This window comes from Pygocentrus nattereri, chromosome 8 (assembly GCF_015220715.1).
Source record: "Pygocentrus nattereri isolate fPygNat1 chromosome 8, fPygNat1.pri, whole genome shotgun sequence".
NCBI classification, from domain to species: domain Eukaryota; kingdom Metazoa; phylum Chordata; class Actinopteri; order Characiformes; family Serrasalmidae; genus Pygocentrus; species Pygocentrus nattereri.
This window is the reverse complement of record NC_051218.1, coordinates 26,491,112-26,511,145: the sequence shown is the minus strand read 5'-3', so window position 1 is coordinate 26,511,145 and position 20,034 is coordinate 26,491,112. Positions and strand designations below refer to the sequence as shown.

The window sequence follows — 20,034 nt, the reverse complement described above, 5'->3', positions numbered from 1 at the left end:
CATGCAGAAGAGACGCCCAGTCACTCAACGGCCTCATTGTGAGCCACGAATGATGAGAAGTTGGGAGGACAGCTTTTAACCCCCATGAGAGTCTCTCTTACACTCTTCAGTTAAACTCCCTCTGGCTGACTCATTTTGAGCTATGTGCTCTATTTGGATGCAGATTGCAGTTTTTTTATTTTTTAATCACTAATCTCTCCTCTCTCAGAGCAAAATCTTGGCACTGAATATTGTTTGAATCTTCTTAAAATGTTCCGTTCATTTCTAGACCTTAGAGCTTTGCTGTGATGCAAGGGAAGGTAAACAAGGCACTCCGGTATGGAACCAATTCTGGGCGAAATGAAGGATGTGGAATAACATGCAGACCTTGGGGAGCGGAACTATTCATCTGTCTCAAACCATATCAGACTGTTTTTTTTTGCCCTCATCCTACAAAAAAAAAAAGGGGGGGGGGGACTTACGTGCACTTCTCAAATCTCATGACCTTCAACACAGTACTACAAAATTTCATCATACACGTCTCCCCTTAACATGGAAACAGTCCCAGTAAAAAAAATAAAAAAATATTTCATTCCATTGCACTGAAGCGAACACCCAATGACAATGGGGCGAGCTCTCCCCTTGAGCATATTTTTCATTTCACACCCAGTAATTATTCCACATCACAATGAAATGAAAGAAATAAACTGATGTTCCACCCAAGCCAGCGAACCGAATAAGTCTTTGGTCATGCAATTTTCTCAACAGGGGGAATAGTTCATAAAAACATCACCAAAGTTTAAAGAGGCAGCTTTAACCTTTCAATGAATCTATTCCTTCGCTCTGATTTAGCAGGCCACATAACTGAAAGCAAGCCTGGCACCAGATGTTTTGTGGAAAAAAAGAAGCCACTTCACCTCTTTTTGGTCAACATTGCTGAAAAAAAAACAACCAGTGTGAAACAAAAGAATAAAAGGTGGACAACGTTACCAGTGGAGGCCTAGCCCCTTAAAGACGGATGACAGGAGCCCAGGCGGGCCAAGAGAGTGTTGCTTTTGGAGACATCTGTGTTATCTTGGCTACTGTGGTGCACTTAATATTTGGACTTCAATTGGGGCTTAATTGGCTTTGATAGTAAACACATGGGGGAGTGGTAGAGAGACTGGTTTCCTGGCAGGAGGCTCAAGTGAACTTATGGACTTCCCTAATTTCTGGAGATAAATCAGCGCAAGCCTCACACACACTGGCGCTAACCACACAGAGATCCTCCTGCCTGCTGTTATGTAAGGGAATCCAATGAATCAGTGGGTTTTCACGTGATCCACTTTTAACCACAGGGAGCTGTTCATCAGTCATGACTGATCCATCGTAGAGAGACAATGATTTTATGAACAAGATTTCACCAGTGCAGTGATGTTTTAATGCCCTTTCTAACATTTCTGTGAAGGGGAACAAGCATGCCAATGATAACAAGGGAAGTACTTAGAGGAGAAAATAGACATCGCTCTACAGGATTTCATTACCATTCAAAAGTTTGGAATCACTTGTTATATTATTTTATATACAATAATAACATACATAGGGTATATTTAAATCTTGAAAGTAGAGACCAAAAGACGTCATTCTCAAAAAACCACCTTAAAACATGTCCATAGGCACATTAGTGTCATAGGCATCATGCAAATTGCTAAATTTACTAGGTCAACTGGAGCTCTGTATGGGTTTCACAACGTCCACAGTTGTTTCTTGTTACATTTATTTAAGATTATTTCTTAGTTTTATTAGAACGACTTTGTATTACTCCTAACTGCTGAATCTCTTTACTTTTTTCTCTGTGGTGAATTTCTACTAGTTTTTCTATGTAATGAAAATCTTTTGTGACACAAGTAAAGGGAAGAACCTCAGTGGCTGTCAATGTGTTGAGGTAATGAGATAAAATTGCAAAACAAATCTTACGTTGTTGTGGTAATGAGAATTTAGTCATGTTACAAAAAATGAATTCAAAATAAATCAAATCATTCAGATATATGTTTAATTATGCCACCAGTCATGATTGTTTGTATATCTAAAAAAGAGAAAAGATTAAGCTTTAGTCAACTTAGTTTGGGTAACAGTATTTGTCATGTTTGTGAGAACAACTCAAATATGAGGCATTCTGGCTGTTAAAATTCAAAATTCACTTCATTTTCCTTGTTACAGCTTTTCAGTAATTTTATAATCATCCACAGCTCTGTTGATCATTCTTCATACATCTAACATTTCTTAATTTATCTACAGCTTCTCAGCTTCTTACTAATTATTTGAAAGCTACACAATTGCACAGGAGTAGCATAACAAATTAACTGTATACACATATCTGAAACCAAATGACTTTAATACTGTTGAAACATTAATTCCAACTTTTAAACAAAGTTTATGAAAGTTTAGCCAAGTCTGTTTTTTTAAAACTGTATAAGACTTCTTTTTTATTTTTAACAGTGTTAACAGAGTCACTATACAGTCCTGTTAACACAGCATGAGGTATGATTGCCTGTAGGTGTAAGTTGTTTTTTTTTTTTTTTTTTTTTTTGCTTTTGACCCTTTTCTTCCATGTGGCCAATGCTTGTTAACACCTAAACAAATACAAGCATTCATCACCAGTGCGAATGTGGTTAGCATCCACTACCCCAACAAAGCTATAACTGTCCCCAAATACTTCCATTTCGAAACTGCAAAGCTCCTGGATTAGCAATGCATGTTTTAAGGTGGGGCGCATGTAAAATAATTGCTTAGCAAAGCAATTTTATGACATTATGTTCCATTTTGTAAGCCTTCGGCTTGGATTTTGCAGCACCGTTTCCTTATCACTTCCCCACAACATGAGTTCCAAGCATGAGATAATATGAGCATTTCTTTCTATCTGAAATTGTGTAGTCTTAAATATTCATACAGAATATTTTTATATTCATTTGACTAGGAGAGCCTTACACTTCTAAAATGGAGATTATTTGGCAAAGGCTTAATCCAAATCAAATTACTGACGAATGTCAAAATGACAGCATGGAGAAAAAAAGAAAAACAGAATTGGTTGAAAAATACTAGTCATGTTGGGTTTGACTGTTAATTACTTACATCCAAAATGTGTCCATGGCATCCAAGACAATACAACAAAGGCACATTACTTGGATGTTGTTTACATTAGTTGACTCCATATCAACCCAGATCAATGACATAACGTTAACTTGTGCCCTACAAAGTGCAGGAAGTAACTGTCTAAACAACCCATCCTAGTCCTCAGGGAAGACATTTTGGGCACTAAATCAATGCTTACAAATGGAGATGGGCAATTAGTTTCTGTGTTTTCCCTCATACAGAAAGGGCAAAGGAATCTACAGAGTCATAAAGAATTTAAAGTCACTTGCTAAACTCGTGCCAAATTGATCCCAAATGCCAAACAGAAGACAAATCATGGCAACAAGAAATGTGTCTAACAGAGTTTGGACACAATTATTTATTTATCACCTATGGCACAGTTCTCATGGGATAGGTTTTCAGAACATTTGTCCATGAGGTAATTTAGCCAGAGGACATTTGCAATGGTTATGAGTGATATGCATGGCGAGTGAGTTTACAACCGGCCACAAATCACAATATAAAACATGAAAAACATACAGTTCAGCTTATAGAACTTCAAGAACAGGGTCTCACACTCAAATGATTTGAGGGCCACTGGCCACACAGTATAAACTTTAACTACATAAAGTTTTTCAGTTTCCTAACTTTTGTAAACTTTTTTGTGAAAAAAAAATGTTATCTTAAAGACAGAAAAGTATGTATATTATATTTTAAAATAGCATGAACATTAAGTGCATCTTAATCAATGTTTATTACTATATAACTCTTCTGTTAGCATAAACCATAACTGTTGTATTTCCTAATATATTTTTTATTTTGTTTAAATGGTTAATCTTGCATGCAGCTCTTTATTTTTTGCTTTTAGAAACATTAGCATCAGCCTAAGCTGTTTTTACATAGCTTATGTTAGGTAAACAGCCAATGTGCCTGGTGGGTGAAGCAATCTATCTGTCAGATGTTAAGTTTTAACTGCAAAAATGGAAAAAGAACAAATATTTGTGGACTTGATTAAATAATTTGTATATATATGATGGGTCATATGAAGCTAGGCAGTCGGAGTTAGAGAGCCTTGGTATAGAAACTGTTATTATGTGGAGGTTCCTTGAACTTGCTTGAATTTTTTTGGCACCTTTATTTTTAGGAGTGTATTGGGGTATTATATTACAAGTTTTCACATTCGGTGCTGTAACTTGAGGTATGCCAATGCTTACTGGCTTAATTCGAACTGTCAATGTTTCATCAAACTCAAAAAAACCCTTATGGTATATGACTCCAAGAATGAACTGAACAAGACTTTTATAACCTGAGGTAATTTCTAAAAATGCATATTATAATAGGCAATTATGTGAATGTGCAGTCAACAAAACGCCATTGATGCATTCTAAAATTATAGAGATATGTACATTACATTACTGTACCTTCCCATGAAAAAGTCACCCTGTCCAAACTAGTTAGTGCATTGATTTAGTGCATAACTCCATAGGTACACCTACATGTGTTCCATACATTTGCTTTTAAAGCACAAACTTAACACCTCAGCTAGTTTAAACTATAATCCATGTAGTTCCTGAATACCTTTGGGTGTATTAAGCTCAGAATTTGAAGAAATTAACTTAAATTTGAATAAACCATTTGTAAACCATTTCATTGTACTTTTCCTTGTTTTTAAAACATGCAAAGTTTTTTTTTCACCGTGTAGTTAATGTACTATGACCTAAGTGGAAAAAACAGTGTGTGTATTGTAGTTAAAGATGCTGGACAAACAAACCAAGACTTGCATTTAACTTGAAAGTTATTATTTATCTGCCAATGCTGCTGCAATTTAAATTCTGTTGATTTTCCTCATACCTTCTCCCCAGTGTGTAAGAACTGTCAGACATGGCACAAGGAACATTTTAAAGCAAGGAAAATCTGAGAACTGAAAATTATCATACATTTGTTGTTGAATGAAGGCCTGGGGAGCTTTGTCGCCCAGGTTTATTAATGCTAAATGATGTCTGATGGGATGACTGATTCACAAAGCACTCCGTTTAAGCCTCCTGAAGAGCCACTCACGGCAAGGTGTGAAACAGTCAATTACTATGCTGCCGGTCTTTTGCACGTAATAAAGACAAAGAGGACGTTAACATTCAGCAAGAACTTTGCAAACAATGTCGCTTAGTACCTCTAGCCAGCAGGGCTTTTCCTTTTTTTTCTGAAACACACTTAAACACTTTAAGAACTTAGCCCCACAGACTATAAAGAGTGACCGAACAGAAGTCTGACTGTTATGTGTGAAATACCCAGATGTGTTTTAACCCCTGTAATTATATGGCTTTCAGTTTCACACTTTACGTTATGCATGTTTAAAACATTTGCAGTGAAAATGGCCTTATGGATCCATAAGTTTGGCAGGCAAAGGGAAAAAAACGTTATAGGTATGGTGCTTGTGAGAGGAAAATGTAGATGAAAACTCAGCTGGAATATGCAGCAGAGAGCCTTAGGCATAGATTTAGATACTCAAATTCATACGTGTATTAATGCAAGTAGCTGTGCAGGACACGTTTTCGGTATGTGTGTTATGTCTATCCTATTCTGTGCATGTGTGTGCTGGGGACTGCGATTTCCTCCACTGTGAATCTTGAGCGCATCTGCAGTGACCTTTACAAAAGCAGCCTTCCAGTCTGTTGACTGCAGCCATCCATGAGTCAACAATAAGGAGAGAAAAGAAGGAAAAATTTTGTGCCACAAAATGTGAACATTAACCTTCAAATAAAGCTGTGCTAGGCTGGGGATTCCCACTAAACTCAAGCTGATTTGCAAAAAAATAAATTATGCAAGTGTAATTACTCCTTCCTTCTTTGACTAGTGCACTTGAGATTGTCATGCTTTTTGCATATTGTGTGTCATTATTATTGTGATAAATGACACTACATCACACTTTCTGTGTGTGATGGGCATTGTCAGTACTTCTGGAACAGTGAATACTAGAAGTGCACATATCTGAAAAAAAGGTTTAGACCACTTATAAGGTCTGTAAACCTTTTTTTTTTTTTACTTTGACTTACTCTTTGAATGTGATTGTCATCTGTTTCCTTAAACTGTTAATTTGTGAAAACACTGCATTTAAAAAAACACTGCAGTCATTATTTTTCATGCCATTTTTAAATTTTGGCACTGCTGTCTTGCTGATGCATTTTGTCTTTTTAAACTTTTTTCACGACACATATCATGATGATAGATTTTACATTAATTTTTGCCACATCACACAGCCCATACATGTGGACCACTGATCTATTTAGTGCAGTGGCCTGTTTTTTCAATCTCACACTTTGATGGGGGCAGTCACATTTCATTAAATCCACACCCTGTCAGGCCGAGCAGCCCACGAGTTCCAGAGGACTCGAGGAGACCATCTGTCCTCCGCAGAGACTCATTGTGCACAGTGAGGGGGAGAGAGACAGAAAAGATAGGAAGAGAGGCTTATTACCCCCACCTGTCTATAGCAAGCCAGCTCGAGCATGTCAAAGTCCCCTGCAGGAGCTCACTGCGGCCCTGTGAACACACTGTGTAGATGAACTGGTCGCTGCTGAGCCCTCACAATATGCACATGGTGCACACACACACAAAAGGTACCACGGCCTGAAAGTCATGTCTGCCTGTGCAAAAATTGCATGCGAGTTCTGTGCATTGCGATATCATCTAATGGAATTTGGCTGCTAAGCTCTGCCAATTGGCAAGAAATTCCAGTCTGACTGAAATTAATTGAAAGGTTTGACTGAATGTCAACCAAATTTGTCGTGTGACTGGTGTCTAGTACCTGAATGGGCGCGTGCAGCTGTACCAGAGAGGGTCAAAATTCCTGACAGAAGTGAGGTGGGCCCACTATTGAGAAGTGAGTTTGAAAAATGGCTGTGGAAATTGCTTAGTGGAGGCAGGGGTGGGGGGTGGGCAAGGCAGTGTAAATCCGACACAGGGGTTGCTGATGAATGAATGTGGGGTGGATGGAGATGACCGTCATTTCTGGCTGCTCACATGGGCCACTTTCTCTCCACTGGGCTCTCTCTGACCCAAGCTGGATGATTATTTTCTCCATCAACATGAGCAAGAGACAGTGAACAACAGAGAGAGTGAGACAGAAAGAGGTGGCAACAGAGAGAAAAAGCAAGTGAATAAGAGTGGGAATTGCACAAACACAAGCTATGTAGCACCAGAAAAAAGAATCATGAAAGAGAGAAAGAGAAAGACAGAGAGAGAGGGAAATGTAATTCTCCCTCTGCTTGCCGCTCACCCAAACCCCTGGCAGGGATCATTTATGGACCTCAAAATGGATGTTGCTGATTACATCCTTGAAAACATTAAGCTTTCCCTGCAATCAGTTACAGAAGGAATAGATCTGAGGCCAGGCCCTGATGACGCTCAAGAAGAAGGTGCTGGGACTCAAACCTGTAATTGTCAAACAAAATGCAGGACTTTTTTTTTTCAGGACTCCCTCCTCCTTCGCCATGGTAAATATGATCCTAATACATATTTTTTTAACTTCTCTTTTTGGTCAGGTTTGCCCATTTATTCTGTAAATCCGTAACAGTTCTGCGAGGCATAGCCAAACTGCATCAACCATATGAGTGTATGGGTAAGCAATCAGAACCATGTGGTGTGTGTGATGCAAATCTCCTGGCTGCATGGAGAGGTTATGATATACAGATGGAAGGAGCTGAGATCACAGTCAAATGTCAGGGTATTAAAATAGACACATGAAGCCTCTAGAAAGTTATTCCAAACAAAACCAGCCGATGCTACTAGCCCTACGCTTTCAGTTCAATGGGACAAAGTATAGGGGGCAAAAAATAATGTACTGTGAAAACTAAAATGTGGCTTGAAAGAGCGTTCTCCAAGCCAGACAAGTACGAGTGAGAAAATCATGGCTGTAACATAAAGGAGTAGCCACCTATAGCCTTAAGCGCTCAGCACCTCCATTCACACTGACTTGGGTGTGTCAACAGACTTTCGGCTGCACTTCAGCATTTTCAAGAAAAGTTGACTCCTCTTGCCAAGACTTAACATTATTTGGACTGAAATGCCCACAGAAGTGCTTCGTTTTGCCAAGCCTGTGTGTACGAGGCTGTGGAAATTTTTACTGTTTTGTCAAATGGCTCAAAGACAACACCTACTTTCCTGTTGATTGAATCTTCAGTGTAATAAGGAATGCAAGTCTGGGGATGTAGAGAGAGAGAGAGAGAGAGAGAGAGAGAGAGAGAGAGAGAGAGAGAGAGAGAGAGAGAGAGAGAGAGAGAGAGAGAGTTGGAGAAACAGAGAGAGAGACAGAAGGCAGGAGAGTGAGTCGGAAGGGGAAAAGTCCGTCTTCTTCCAGTAAATTTGCTCATTCGTCTGGCATTGAAATTGAGAACACATTTAGCTCAATATTACTGAAAGAAAAAGTGACAAGTCCAGACAAATCCAATGTGTCATGACCCTCCTCAGATCTTTCCTCATATACTGTGCTCCAGCAGAACATGTGTGCTGGTATAAACCTGAGCAACTGTGCTTGGATAAATAATATAATTGTGTACCACTATGGCGCTCTGAGACTTGAAGGGTGTCAAAAATGGGTCTCAGTGCAAACCTGGTACATATAATGTTCTTGCCATTACATTGATTAGGAGTCATATCACTTGTACAATGTACTGAATAGAGTAACTATACTCAAATGAGTCAATGCTTGATCATTTCATTACTTTTTTTCAATTACTGTTGTATTACTACACTACTATTACACTACAATTGTTCTATTACTACTTGTACTATCTTGTATTGTCTGTTGATGACACTGGCAGCTAAAACATGACATTTATTGGCATTAGTGCCCTGCAAACTCCACAGATAATTTGCTTAGTTCTTTATATAAGCATTAGAGTCAGGGACTTGCAACACTTCAACTAAAAAATTATGAACTTGGGCCAGACAGGAGTGTGATTTGTACAAACCAAGGAAGACTCAACTTTTGTTAGCTTAATGAATCATCCTTTATTGTCAAAGCAGACTTGAATGGTGATCTTTAATAACATGTATTTACATACAAATCATTTACTAAGAAGAAGGTTTTGTATCATGGAATGTGATGTTCCGTTAATTTACAACCAACCACTGGGTATGCATTGTTTTCCGCCCTACTGCTGTGGCTGCAGTTAACAGTTAAAATATTAGCTAAACAGAATGAGTGAGAATAGAGACTGATCTTGGTAGCTCAGTCTAATTAGCCAGCCAAAAGCAAAAGGGTGGCAAATGAGGCTTGGGAGAGAAAAATCGTATTCTGTTGTTAAGAAAACCGAAAAGGTGGAGGAAAATATGGTGAGAACTGCTACACTGAGAAAGCTTCAATTACAGCCAGACAACATGCACTCCATCAAATCTGACAAGAGTTCCAATAAATGATTTGAAAAGAATGGCACAACCAGCATTTAAGTCAGATTACACATGAAAAAAATCATTAGTGAGCTGTAACTGAAACTTAATAAAAATAATAACCAATGTAATGGTCATAACATAGTCTAATAGTCTTTTAAATATGATATGTTCTCACTTATGAAAATAATGGGTCAAAAAGATGGATAGCCTGCACTCCTTAAGCAGTACTGTGGTGTTTTAAGAGAAAAAGCAAAGTAATCTCCAAAGTAGAAGGGAAAAGAGGACAATTCAATTTTGTGGGGAAAAAACAGAGAAATCATAAATGAAGAAAGAACAAATTAGAGAGGGTAATTCAACTTCTGTAGAGAAGAGCCATATGGACATATCACAGTGTCGCCATCAAAACAGCAGAGATTGCAGGAGATGCTAGCTTCAGGCACAGTCTGTTTTGTCTTGTGTCATCAATCATTTTACAACAAGTCACTCACACAATGGCGTTGACTGAGGCCGCCTTAGTCTAATTGTGTCTCTGGTATAGGGGCATTAACAATCCACGTTCACTAGCCTCCATTACGCAAGCTGAAAAATGAGAAGCCTCGTATGTGAAGAGGGCTGTTTGTGGTTGGGCTGGAATGGAACACGGGCCATTTCGCATTTCAGCTGAATTCACAGAAACGCATTTGGTTTTTGCCAACAGCCGAGTATTTATACCCTTATTTATATGTTGGACAACCACAATTATTTCCATCACAGCCCCGAGATTCATGTTTGTTTTTTCATTACTTCATACGTCTGCTGTTTAATCAAAGGCCTGAGAGCTTAACCACTAGAAAAATTCCCTATCATCATCTGAATTGACGTCCCAACGTCCAGCACCCATCTTCACGCCAACATGGCGAGATTTTCGGTTCAGATCATAACCACCTTTTTTTCCACCCATAGGAAAAACAGTAAATTATGCACAATGCTTACAGATAGTCCACTTCAGAACACCAATCAGAAATTTTTCCTTTATGCGTTTGGTTAAAGGTCGCTTTGTTGTTTTTTTGTTGTTTTGGCCAGCGTTCCACAGAATGCATCCCTGGAAAAGTCAAACCATGGCAAGGACAAAGCACTGTTTGTCACACTGCAACAACCAAATTGGAGAGGGTTTCAAGCTGTGATTGGACTTAAGGGTTTGGCTGCTGATGAAAGGCGTCTAAAATGTCTCTTGGCATATTGGATAGCATACGGGAGGAGCCCACCAGCCAGAGACAGCAGAAGAGGAAGATATCCCAGCGGCCTTCCCCTGCCACTCCGCGTCCTCTCCAATCAGCGGAAAAAGCCAGCTCCTGCCTGCCACGGTCAGCCTCTGTTACCCATATCCAGCATGACAAGGCACTAAACAATGCTGTACAATATATATCAGGCCTCCTCAAAGGAAGAAGGTTGCAAACAAATGGTCCTCATTGCCTGAGAAAAAAAATTAGATTTCAGTCTATTTTGTGGTATCTCAAAGTGACAAATGCATGGCACAACGCCGTTTGACTTGCCATAATGAAGCTGAGAGAGGATGCACACTCACTAATGTGAAAAGCTAGTGAATGGAGCGGATGATGATGCTGATTACTCTGCTTCTGCCAGGCTTAGGGTGCGACAGTCATTAGCATACGCTAACAGGAGCAACGGGGACCACGCCTGGGCAAAGTACTTTAATAAGACGAGCGTGAAAGCTAAGACGGGCATGAGTGGCTGCTTCTCAAATATCCAGACAAGATTAATTGACACAGCGTAAATGAATGCCAGATGAAATCTGTGTGAGGGTTCCTCTCATACTCCTGAGCAAGCCGCTCTGAGCCATTCAGGAATGGATTGGTGAAAAAGCAATAGGGAAGAATGAACAAATGACAACAAATTCAGGGCTCTGTATTCGCAGAGGCAAATATTTTGCAGGCAGCCACTGTATGCATTACAAATTAAATCTTCACTAGAAAAGGAGAGAGCATGATAAACACAATGCTGGCCTTTTGATGGACAAAACACATATAATATCTCTCCATTCCTGGCTTCTCTCAAATAGAGGAGCATGTAGGCTATGGCAAATAGGCCACACTCTCACCTGAATGGAATAAAACTAGCTCTGCTGTCTCTGTCTCTCATCCACACATCTTCAGGTACAGTCTCATTTGGGACCGCATTAGATCCTCTCATCTGCCATTCTGGCAACGCTTTTAACCTTGACCCGCTTTTTTTTTTTTTTTGGAGGCTGTCGCTCCTATCTGATTCTCTTTTGGAGAATTCGCCTCCAGCCTTTTCCCACGCAATGCATTAGTGGAAAGGAAGCGGCGGCCTTTGGTTGAGAGAGGACGCTTCATACAGGAGGGTGAAAAAAAATGAATGCTAGGCTGTACTCCGGTGGTGGAGCAGGAGTGGCAGCTGTCACTGCGTATCATGGTTATCGGCCCACATTGCGACAGCAAATCAATGACCAACTGATGACAGCACAACTAGGCCTGAGAGTCTGCTCAGAGGATGTCATGATTAAAAAGCCTTCATGTTAACACAGGCAATATGGCAAAAATATCATACTTTTCACATAATTTTCATGGTACATGAGTATGCAAATGTTTGAACAACTCTGGTCAAATGAAATGTTTTGTTGACTTTAAGTGAAAATTAGTTCAATATAATGAAAAAATTAAAACTGAACTATTGAATATACTGTGACTTTTGCACAAGCCACATTAAACGTTTTATTTTTATTTCCAATATTTAAATTATTAGCTAATAACAGTATTGTGCATTAAACTGTGCTAAAGTGTACTCCCTCTAGAGGATGTTTACTTATTTATACCTAGAAAGACAACAAAACATAATCTGACCAAGGCCAAACTTTTGCATATGCCTGTATACATCACAATATTTCATTTATGTGCTTTGAGAAGTTGGAATAGACACACTGTGACAGCCAACAGTTGTTCCACATTTTAAAAATGTAATATTCTATTTTACAATATCACAATATATTTTTCTGTGCTTATATGAACATAGTTAGTGCTTAAAGAACACTGACTGATACATTAATAAGAGAGCAGAATTAGTCCTGTTTAACTGAGTAAATGTAAATGTAAAATCTTCAATAAAAATTATTATACTTATATTTTCTGATAGATTTTTTTTAATGTAGCAATACTATTGCAATTGGCACCTCTTCTAAATCTCTTTTTAATGAAACATGCAGTTGGTCAGTGTTCTTAAAGTTCTAAGTTTTACGATATGCCCAAGAAAGCATACTGTGACTAAGTTTATTGAGATAATGGAATACTTTTTGTGATAATGATATGTCATCATATCATACACACCATAGTGAACATGTAAACCCCCATGAAACTGGTATAGAGACATAAGACAGAGACCAGCCTTAACACTAACCTAAACAAAGGTAAGGAGCAATTATAGCCTTTTAATAAATTTAATGACTTTAGCAGGCCTTGGTGCCTGCTCAGGCGATCAAGCGGGCTTTTGTTGTCCAACCTGCCAGGTTGTTGACCTGGACCTGGTGGTCTCCCCATCACCAAATGGCAGCAGAGCTTGAATTTAGATCAGGAGGTTATCACTGTCCAGCCCCCCACAGGGCCCTGTTGACCCCTGGAGTCCCTGAGTAAGCAGAGAGTCCAGGCAGATGGACCTCTTAGACATAGGGCTTTGGTGCCAGGCTGCTAGAGATACTGAGCAGGAGAGGGAGGAAGGGTACATGAGACCTGAACCTGCAAACACTCATACCATTTACTCTTTTGGTTTTTTTTTTGTTTTTTTTGCCCCCACTAGGGTCGAGAAAGCAGAAGGGAATGACATTCAGGAGGACAGTAGCACTTTCCCCACATGCGAAAAGAAACAGAGTTGGAAGAGAAAGAGAAAGAGAGAGAGAGAGAGAGAGAGAGAGAGAGAGAGAGAGAGAGAGAAAATGCAAACTAAGAACAAACTCGGAAGTACTCAGAAAGAGAAAATAGCATTTTCATAAAGCTAGCAAACTGGTCTTTTGCCTTGATTCCTGTGTGAAATAGTCAGCTGAAACTTGGGTCTTTACATAACAGGCATTTTTACCCCCAGCATGCTCCACTTTTCCAAGAGGGGCTCATAACAAATAGGTTAGGAAAATGCTTCTACTTCCTATGTGCCCTCTTCCCAAAGCTCATTAAGGCCATGGTTGTGCCTACATGAATGCACAAGCACATCCATTATGTAAAAGATAGATGATGGGTGTCACTATCTGTGCAATGTGGGTAAAAATAAACCCAGTCCCACTGAATGCGCAAGTTCAGCATCCAAGTATTTTTCATCAACGCACGGCAGCTTTGAGCAAAAATATATGAAGGAAATGTCAAAGTACAGCGTTATTTTATCCCTCCGCCCCCTCAAAAAATCGTTAACGTTTCACTTATAGAAACCTCGGCATTGCAGCGTGACACAGCCAGCATGTGGGGCTCTCTAGAAATGAGGAGGCAAACTCCCAGGTGCGATGCAGATGCAGTAATGAAAAAATAATTCATGCTTTGGCTTACATGTGATGTAGTAGTCTTTGTTCTTTTTAAACTCCAGTCCCATGTAGTTGGGGCTGAATTCCTGGAACTTGATGGTGAACTTGATGTCTTTCTCAGGTTTATTGCAGGTAACCAGCACGTATGGATCCAAGACGGTGCTGCATGACTCCGCCTGCTCTTTCTTTACCAGGTACAGCTTGTAATACTCATAAAGCTGGCTGGCATCTGCCTTAGGACAGATAATATCCATCTTGTCACCAATATCAGGATAGATCACCAGACCTTTACCACTTTGGAACCTGGAAAAGAAAATACAAAACATTTTGAATCCCAACATGTCAGCTGAAGCTCTTTTTCAAGAAGCAAATCACACAACAATGAACTTTTACAAATAAAAAGTTAGAAACTGCTTCAAAAATTGAGTAGAAAGGAACATAAATGCCATTGGAAAAAAAACTCTTCATGTTTGATGGAGAGGCTTTCAGGGAAGAGCCATGTAGATTAATGCATCTAACTTGTAGTTTTAGTTTGCAGGGTAGTGGTATTAAAAAACTCAAATTCCACTCAACATGGCAGATATTCAATTTCTATGTTTCATAAAATTTGTTCTGTTATAACACAGTAAGCTCCAGGTTATGAGTATGTTATTTCTGTTTTGCTCAAACCTGAGGACTTTTCAGTTCAGGGATTTATTTTTGCAATGTTATATACTAGGCTTTTTGCTAATCCTTTTTGCCTTACCTTTCACATTTCTGACAACATCGGATGAGTAAATAATAGAGTGCTTCTCATTTGTTGGTTTATTTGGGGCAGGAAGGGGGGGGGGTGTCCTTTGAAGCTGCACTGTTCGTCTGACAGAAAGCAAAAACCCAGTCTGATATAAAATAGCTGATGTGAGCTGTTTTGATTTGGTACAGACATGGAAAATCATTGTTGTAGACTTCTGGTGAGCTTAAAATGTCAAGAGGGTTCAGCATCGCTGTCCTAGTTACTCGAGCGATTAACCCAGACAGGCTTAACGCATGGACATCAGTGTAGTTTACTTTGCATGTATTCTAATCACCAAATTAAAAAAAATATATATGAACAAAAGCAAGAAACACAGGAATGTAATAATGGTGCAAATTGATTGTCAGTAGTGTTAACCGGGGATAAAGCAATATATATATATATATATATATATATATATATATAGATATAGATTGCTTTATCCCCGGTTAACACTACTGACAATATATATAGCCCTAAAAGTTTAATTGCTCTTACTATTGAACTCACTATTTAGAAAAGTGTACAATTTGCAAATGTCAAGAGCTGCCATTTCAATTATATACCACTAGGGGTGGATCTATCTAAAAAGCAACATTTTATCATTAACACGATAAATTATGTCACAATATATAACATCATTTTGTGGATATTGTCAGTACTTAAACAATACTGACTAATGTTTCATTACAAAGTGAGTGCAATGAGACCTCTTCAATTGGAGGAAACACAGCAGTTTGTAAACCTTGAATAAAATCCCTGCAGTTGTTTCTTCTATTCTTATAGCATTTTTTATGTGGCACTACAGGTTCTATTTTGTCTGTTCCAACTTATTAAATCTCAGAAAAACTATATAATGTAATGAACTGTATCATATATCATGATCTTGTACCGTTATGTAATATTTATCACCCACCCCTATATCTCGCATTATATAAAGTTCTATATATCCCACATACACATCCCCTATATCTCACGTTATTAAAAATTCCAAGTGGGGAAATTTAACTTAATGACACAGAGCCTGTGAACTGTCACCCACTCTACATTGAAGCCTAAAGCATGCAGTTAAATCACAATACTGGTCAGAAAAAATTACAAAATTACAATTAGATATTTTTCAACAAATCACTCCGCCCTAGTTTGGCCTGCACAATCTCTGCTCTCATCATTTTGCATTTGCCCAGATGATGCAAGGATGTTGCATGCAGTCAGGATTTTCTCAAATTGACCCAGATTACTAGCTAACACAAATGTGGTATTATCAGCTGACTATATACAATATGCTGCCACCTCTGACACTGAATTGTCATGTGCTCACCAGCTGGGTGTAATCAAGACGTAAAAGAGTCAGGATTTTAATGAACTCTCCATGAAAATTACCATTAAGGGATTAGGCTTTTTGGCAATCATAGTTCTTTCCCCTTCAAACTGGAATTGGGCCCTTGTAGAAAAAAAAAGTCCCACTGCAAATTATGTGGTAAAAGAAGTGACAGATATGAGCAATATCCCATCAGGCAAGAATAACTGCCCACAAATGGAGAACCGTTGGTTCACATCTATTGTCTGGTGCTTAGGGGGCCATTAATTCAAAGAGATAAGAGGAACTAGGCATCCTTTGTCCTAACCTCTCCAGCTATTTGCCTAGTTTTCACTTGTGAGCCCATTTATGCCCAAGAAGACAAGGCCTCAATCTTCTTCTAATTGGATTTACAAGATGCACCAGTGAGGCATAAACAAGTAGCCATAGCAACACTGGGCTTTGTTGCTGACCACCCCACCCACTCCCCCCATCCCCGCCTCTGTCCCTCTCCCTCTCTCTCTCTCTCTCTCTCTTACTCTTATTTCCTATGGCACAAACGCAGTCTTTAAATTTCACAACACACGAGTTAAGCTTTTTCACTCAGTAACTGAGCTGAACATAAAGGAGAATGAAGACAGATTGAACTTCTTAAGTACCCTTATTAGGAAGAATGGGACATGCTTACTGCGGTTTGACTCATCTATATGCACTTAAAATCAGATTTACAGAAGAGTTCGGCAAAACAGGCAGAAACAATCACACATTTAGCCGAAGTGGTCATCAAAAATAAGGGAATAAGCCACCTATTGATTCATTTTTCTAATAAATAATCTCTTTGCGTCTGACTGTCTCTGTCTCACTAAGTGAGTTTGCTGCTCCTGTTTCCCAGGCCTTTGTTAAGTGTTAAGCATAATGAGGTTTTGGCTCGGCTTGAAGCGCCATAGCAGATGTGAGCTAAACGGTATAAAAGAAATGGGGCAGCAATTAGTGTTTACCCCATTTTAAAAGCCTTGGCAACAGTAATTTCAGTTAGCGTCCAAAATAGGAACCTAAAGTTAACCACAGAGAGTGTGCCACGCTCTTTCCTACTGTTTCCATACCTTTTTGGAGAGTTTACAGCTGCATGTTTTAGCTGGGTGACATTCAGCATACAGGGTGTAAGGGAGCTAATGCAGCACATCTGTTGTAGGAAAGCAGTATAAAGTTAAAGATTGTCTTGTAGTTAATCACTTATCAAAAGTCTGTTAATGTCCAACTGACAAATGAAGTAATGATTACTGCTGTAACAGGGGATGATAGGGGCTTCGGATTCTTCTTCAAATAATTGGTCTATGAGTAGGAGAGAACAACTTAAAACACTGATTAAAAGTAAAGATAGAAATCTTTTTAAAAAATCGCTCCTGAAACTATAATATTAGAGTGAAAGAGAGATGTGTGATAATGCTTGTTTAATTAATTAACATTAATTATTTCTCACTTAGCATTTTAAAATTTTTGTTTTGTTCTTGTTGCTTGATGACATTGAAACAAATGAGAAGAACTTGTTGATACAGAATGTGACTAATATGATGCAAGGAACTAACTAATAAATTATGTAATTGAATAATTATATTCATGCGGTATATATATACTTTCAGTAAAGCAACTTTAAGTCTTGAACAGAAGAACAGTATCTGTGCAAATATTAATTTCAAATTTAATTGTCAATTTTTTGTCTCTTCTCAAGATACCAGAAAAGAAAAAATCTCTCTGTGAGAACCCCCGTGCTCTAACTCTCCACACCTCCCCTTCAGACATTCCGAGAAAGAATATAGGCACATGATTTGGCGCCCCCCTCCACTCCAGTATAGCCCCAAACACCCCTATGCTACAAAAGAACGGTGGGGTGCTGGAACAGGCAAGAGAGCCAGACTAGGCCTGCCCCTGCCCCTCAACCGTCACCATTCATAACTCCCTGTGCAAGCCCCTCGCTGGCAATGAGGTAAGGCAAGATCCAAATCCTGTTTTGTGAGTCTACAGAACCACTAGCAAATCCCTCTGGACTGCTGAATGAGAAAGTCCATATGAGGTAGACTGTGCTAAATTGATTTCTCTCACACAAAAGCAACCTGAACAGAACACATATCTATTAAAATTCATTGTTTTTCAGGTACTTGCCATATTTTTTCTACCTTTCATTAAAGTAATTAGTGCAACAGGTTTTAAAAAGTAGCTTTCATGCACATTGACATTTTGTTCGTATGCATTCATTCAACAGCCTAAAAGCTGATTTGCTTTTTAACAAAAGCAAAAAGTATTTATTTGTTTCCATACATAAGTGCTTTCTTTATGTACAATACAAAATGCTAATACAAAATACTTTAGTTAACCAGTTACCTAATTAGCCAGTTCTGAATCTGTGCCATTGTAATTTTATACTTACAGCCTGCAATGAGCACTTATCAGCACCATTTTCCAAGGCCAAAATACATTTTACAATACAGAAATACCTCTACACAGTTCAACTCTGTGCTGAGTTGTCTTTGCTTCATATGAGAATATAAATGAGAACAGCATGTTCATGTTTTTGTCAATCAGTGCGGTGTGCTCAAATCTAAACAAAGCAAAAATACAGGCAGGCATTCAAGAGTTCGAAGGATCTCAGATGTTGGGAGAGTGTGTGCTTTGGGAGCAAAAGCAGACTCTGTTTGAAAAAGCCTGTTCTGTGCCCCCTCGGATTACTGAGGTACTTGCCGTGTCGTGGCGAGAGTATTAGGCATCGTGGATCTACATTTGCAACTGCTTTGAAGCAGATTATGGACGATGCAGTTATTGCCTTGCAGCTTCATCTCTCCCTACTTACCGGCCCCTTTTCTAGCTTTGTTGTAAAAAAAGGCGTATTTCTGAGCACACACCGAAAGCTGCGCATTTGCTCTCTGAAAGCTTTAGCTTTCATACTAAAAAGCTGATACTGCAAAGAAAAGAAGTGAGAATGTGTACGAATAAGCTAAGCAGACTCTGTCAAGTAAAGTTTATTCTTGTAATGTCAGCTTACTCATGACAGTCTTTTGTGGAGTTTGTAACAGTATCTTCAAAATATTCAAGAGATATTTTTATTTCATTCTCTGCAGTTAAGTACCAGATCCTGAATCACTTACTTTATGTCCAGGAACAAAAGCTTCCACAATGATCCACTGATATGTTTTACACTGGACATGTGCATTTTTGATCTATTGATTACTGAGGTTAACAAAATTTCACTGACTGTTTTAGAAGCAAGTATCAAACCATCAGGGCATGGTCACATTTAAATTGTGGTAGTCAGTGACCACTCTAACACTTATCTTCCCACCGCGATATACATTACAAGCAAGCTGGTTCATTGTCTCCTTTGATAGCAATGCACAACAGAATTTGTAAAGTCATTCAATCATTTTCCACAAAATGCAAGTTGACATTAACAACACTATTTGAATGTGTAAGTCTATGGAAGTACTGGGGTGACTGGGTAATGGACGTGAAACAACTAACAAAAGCCTGCCTGACCTCCTGTCTAAACTGTGCAAGATATCGGCAAGGAATGAAGATGTCAGTGACAAGCAGACAGGATGAATATTCCCCCTACACATTATTCACAGCTTTGTGTTGCTTTGTGAGTGTGAACTGTCGCACCCTCCACAAACAGACGAACTGTTCGATCAGTAGAAGAGGGAGGAATGCAGAGCAAATCAGATTCAGCGTGACCAATCTGAACAGTCACAAACTGACAGCCCCACACATTTCCTCAATCACTATCACATGAAAATCCCTAAGTTGCCTCTACCACCAGAAGACAAATGGCAGATTGAGCTGCAGCAGATGTGGTCACCACTGTGCTCTCGGAAAAGGAAAAAAATAAGCTCCGGGTGCCTGCAATGATGATGATTGTGCTGCATCCCCCGGTATCAGCTGGCACAACAAGGACCTATAACCTCGCCTTAAGTCTGC

General features: G+C 39.0%; 1 protein-coding gene across 1 annotated transcript in view; it reads right to left on the bottom strand.

The window, feature by feature from the left end:
• Positions 1 to 20,034, bottom strand: part of LOC108436714 (ephrin-B1-like) — a 48,333-nt gene that overhangs the window by 13,179 nt on the left and 15,120 nt on the right. Inside the window, exon 2 of the mRNA XM_017713370.2 lies at positions 14,019 to 14,296. Coding sequence (XP_017568859.1) covers positions 14,019 to 14,296 — 278 coding nt within the window. The remainder of the gene's footprint in view (positions 1 to 14,018; positions 14,297 to 20,034) is intronic.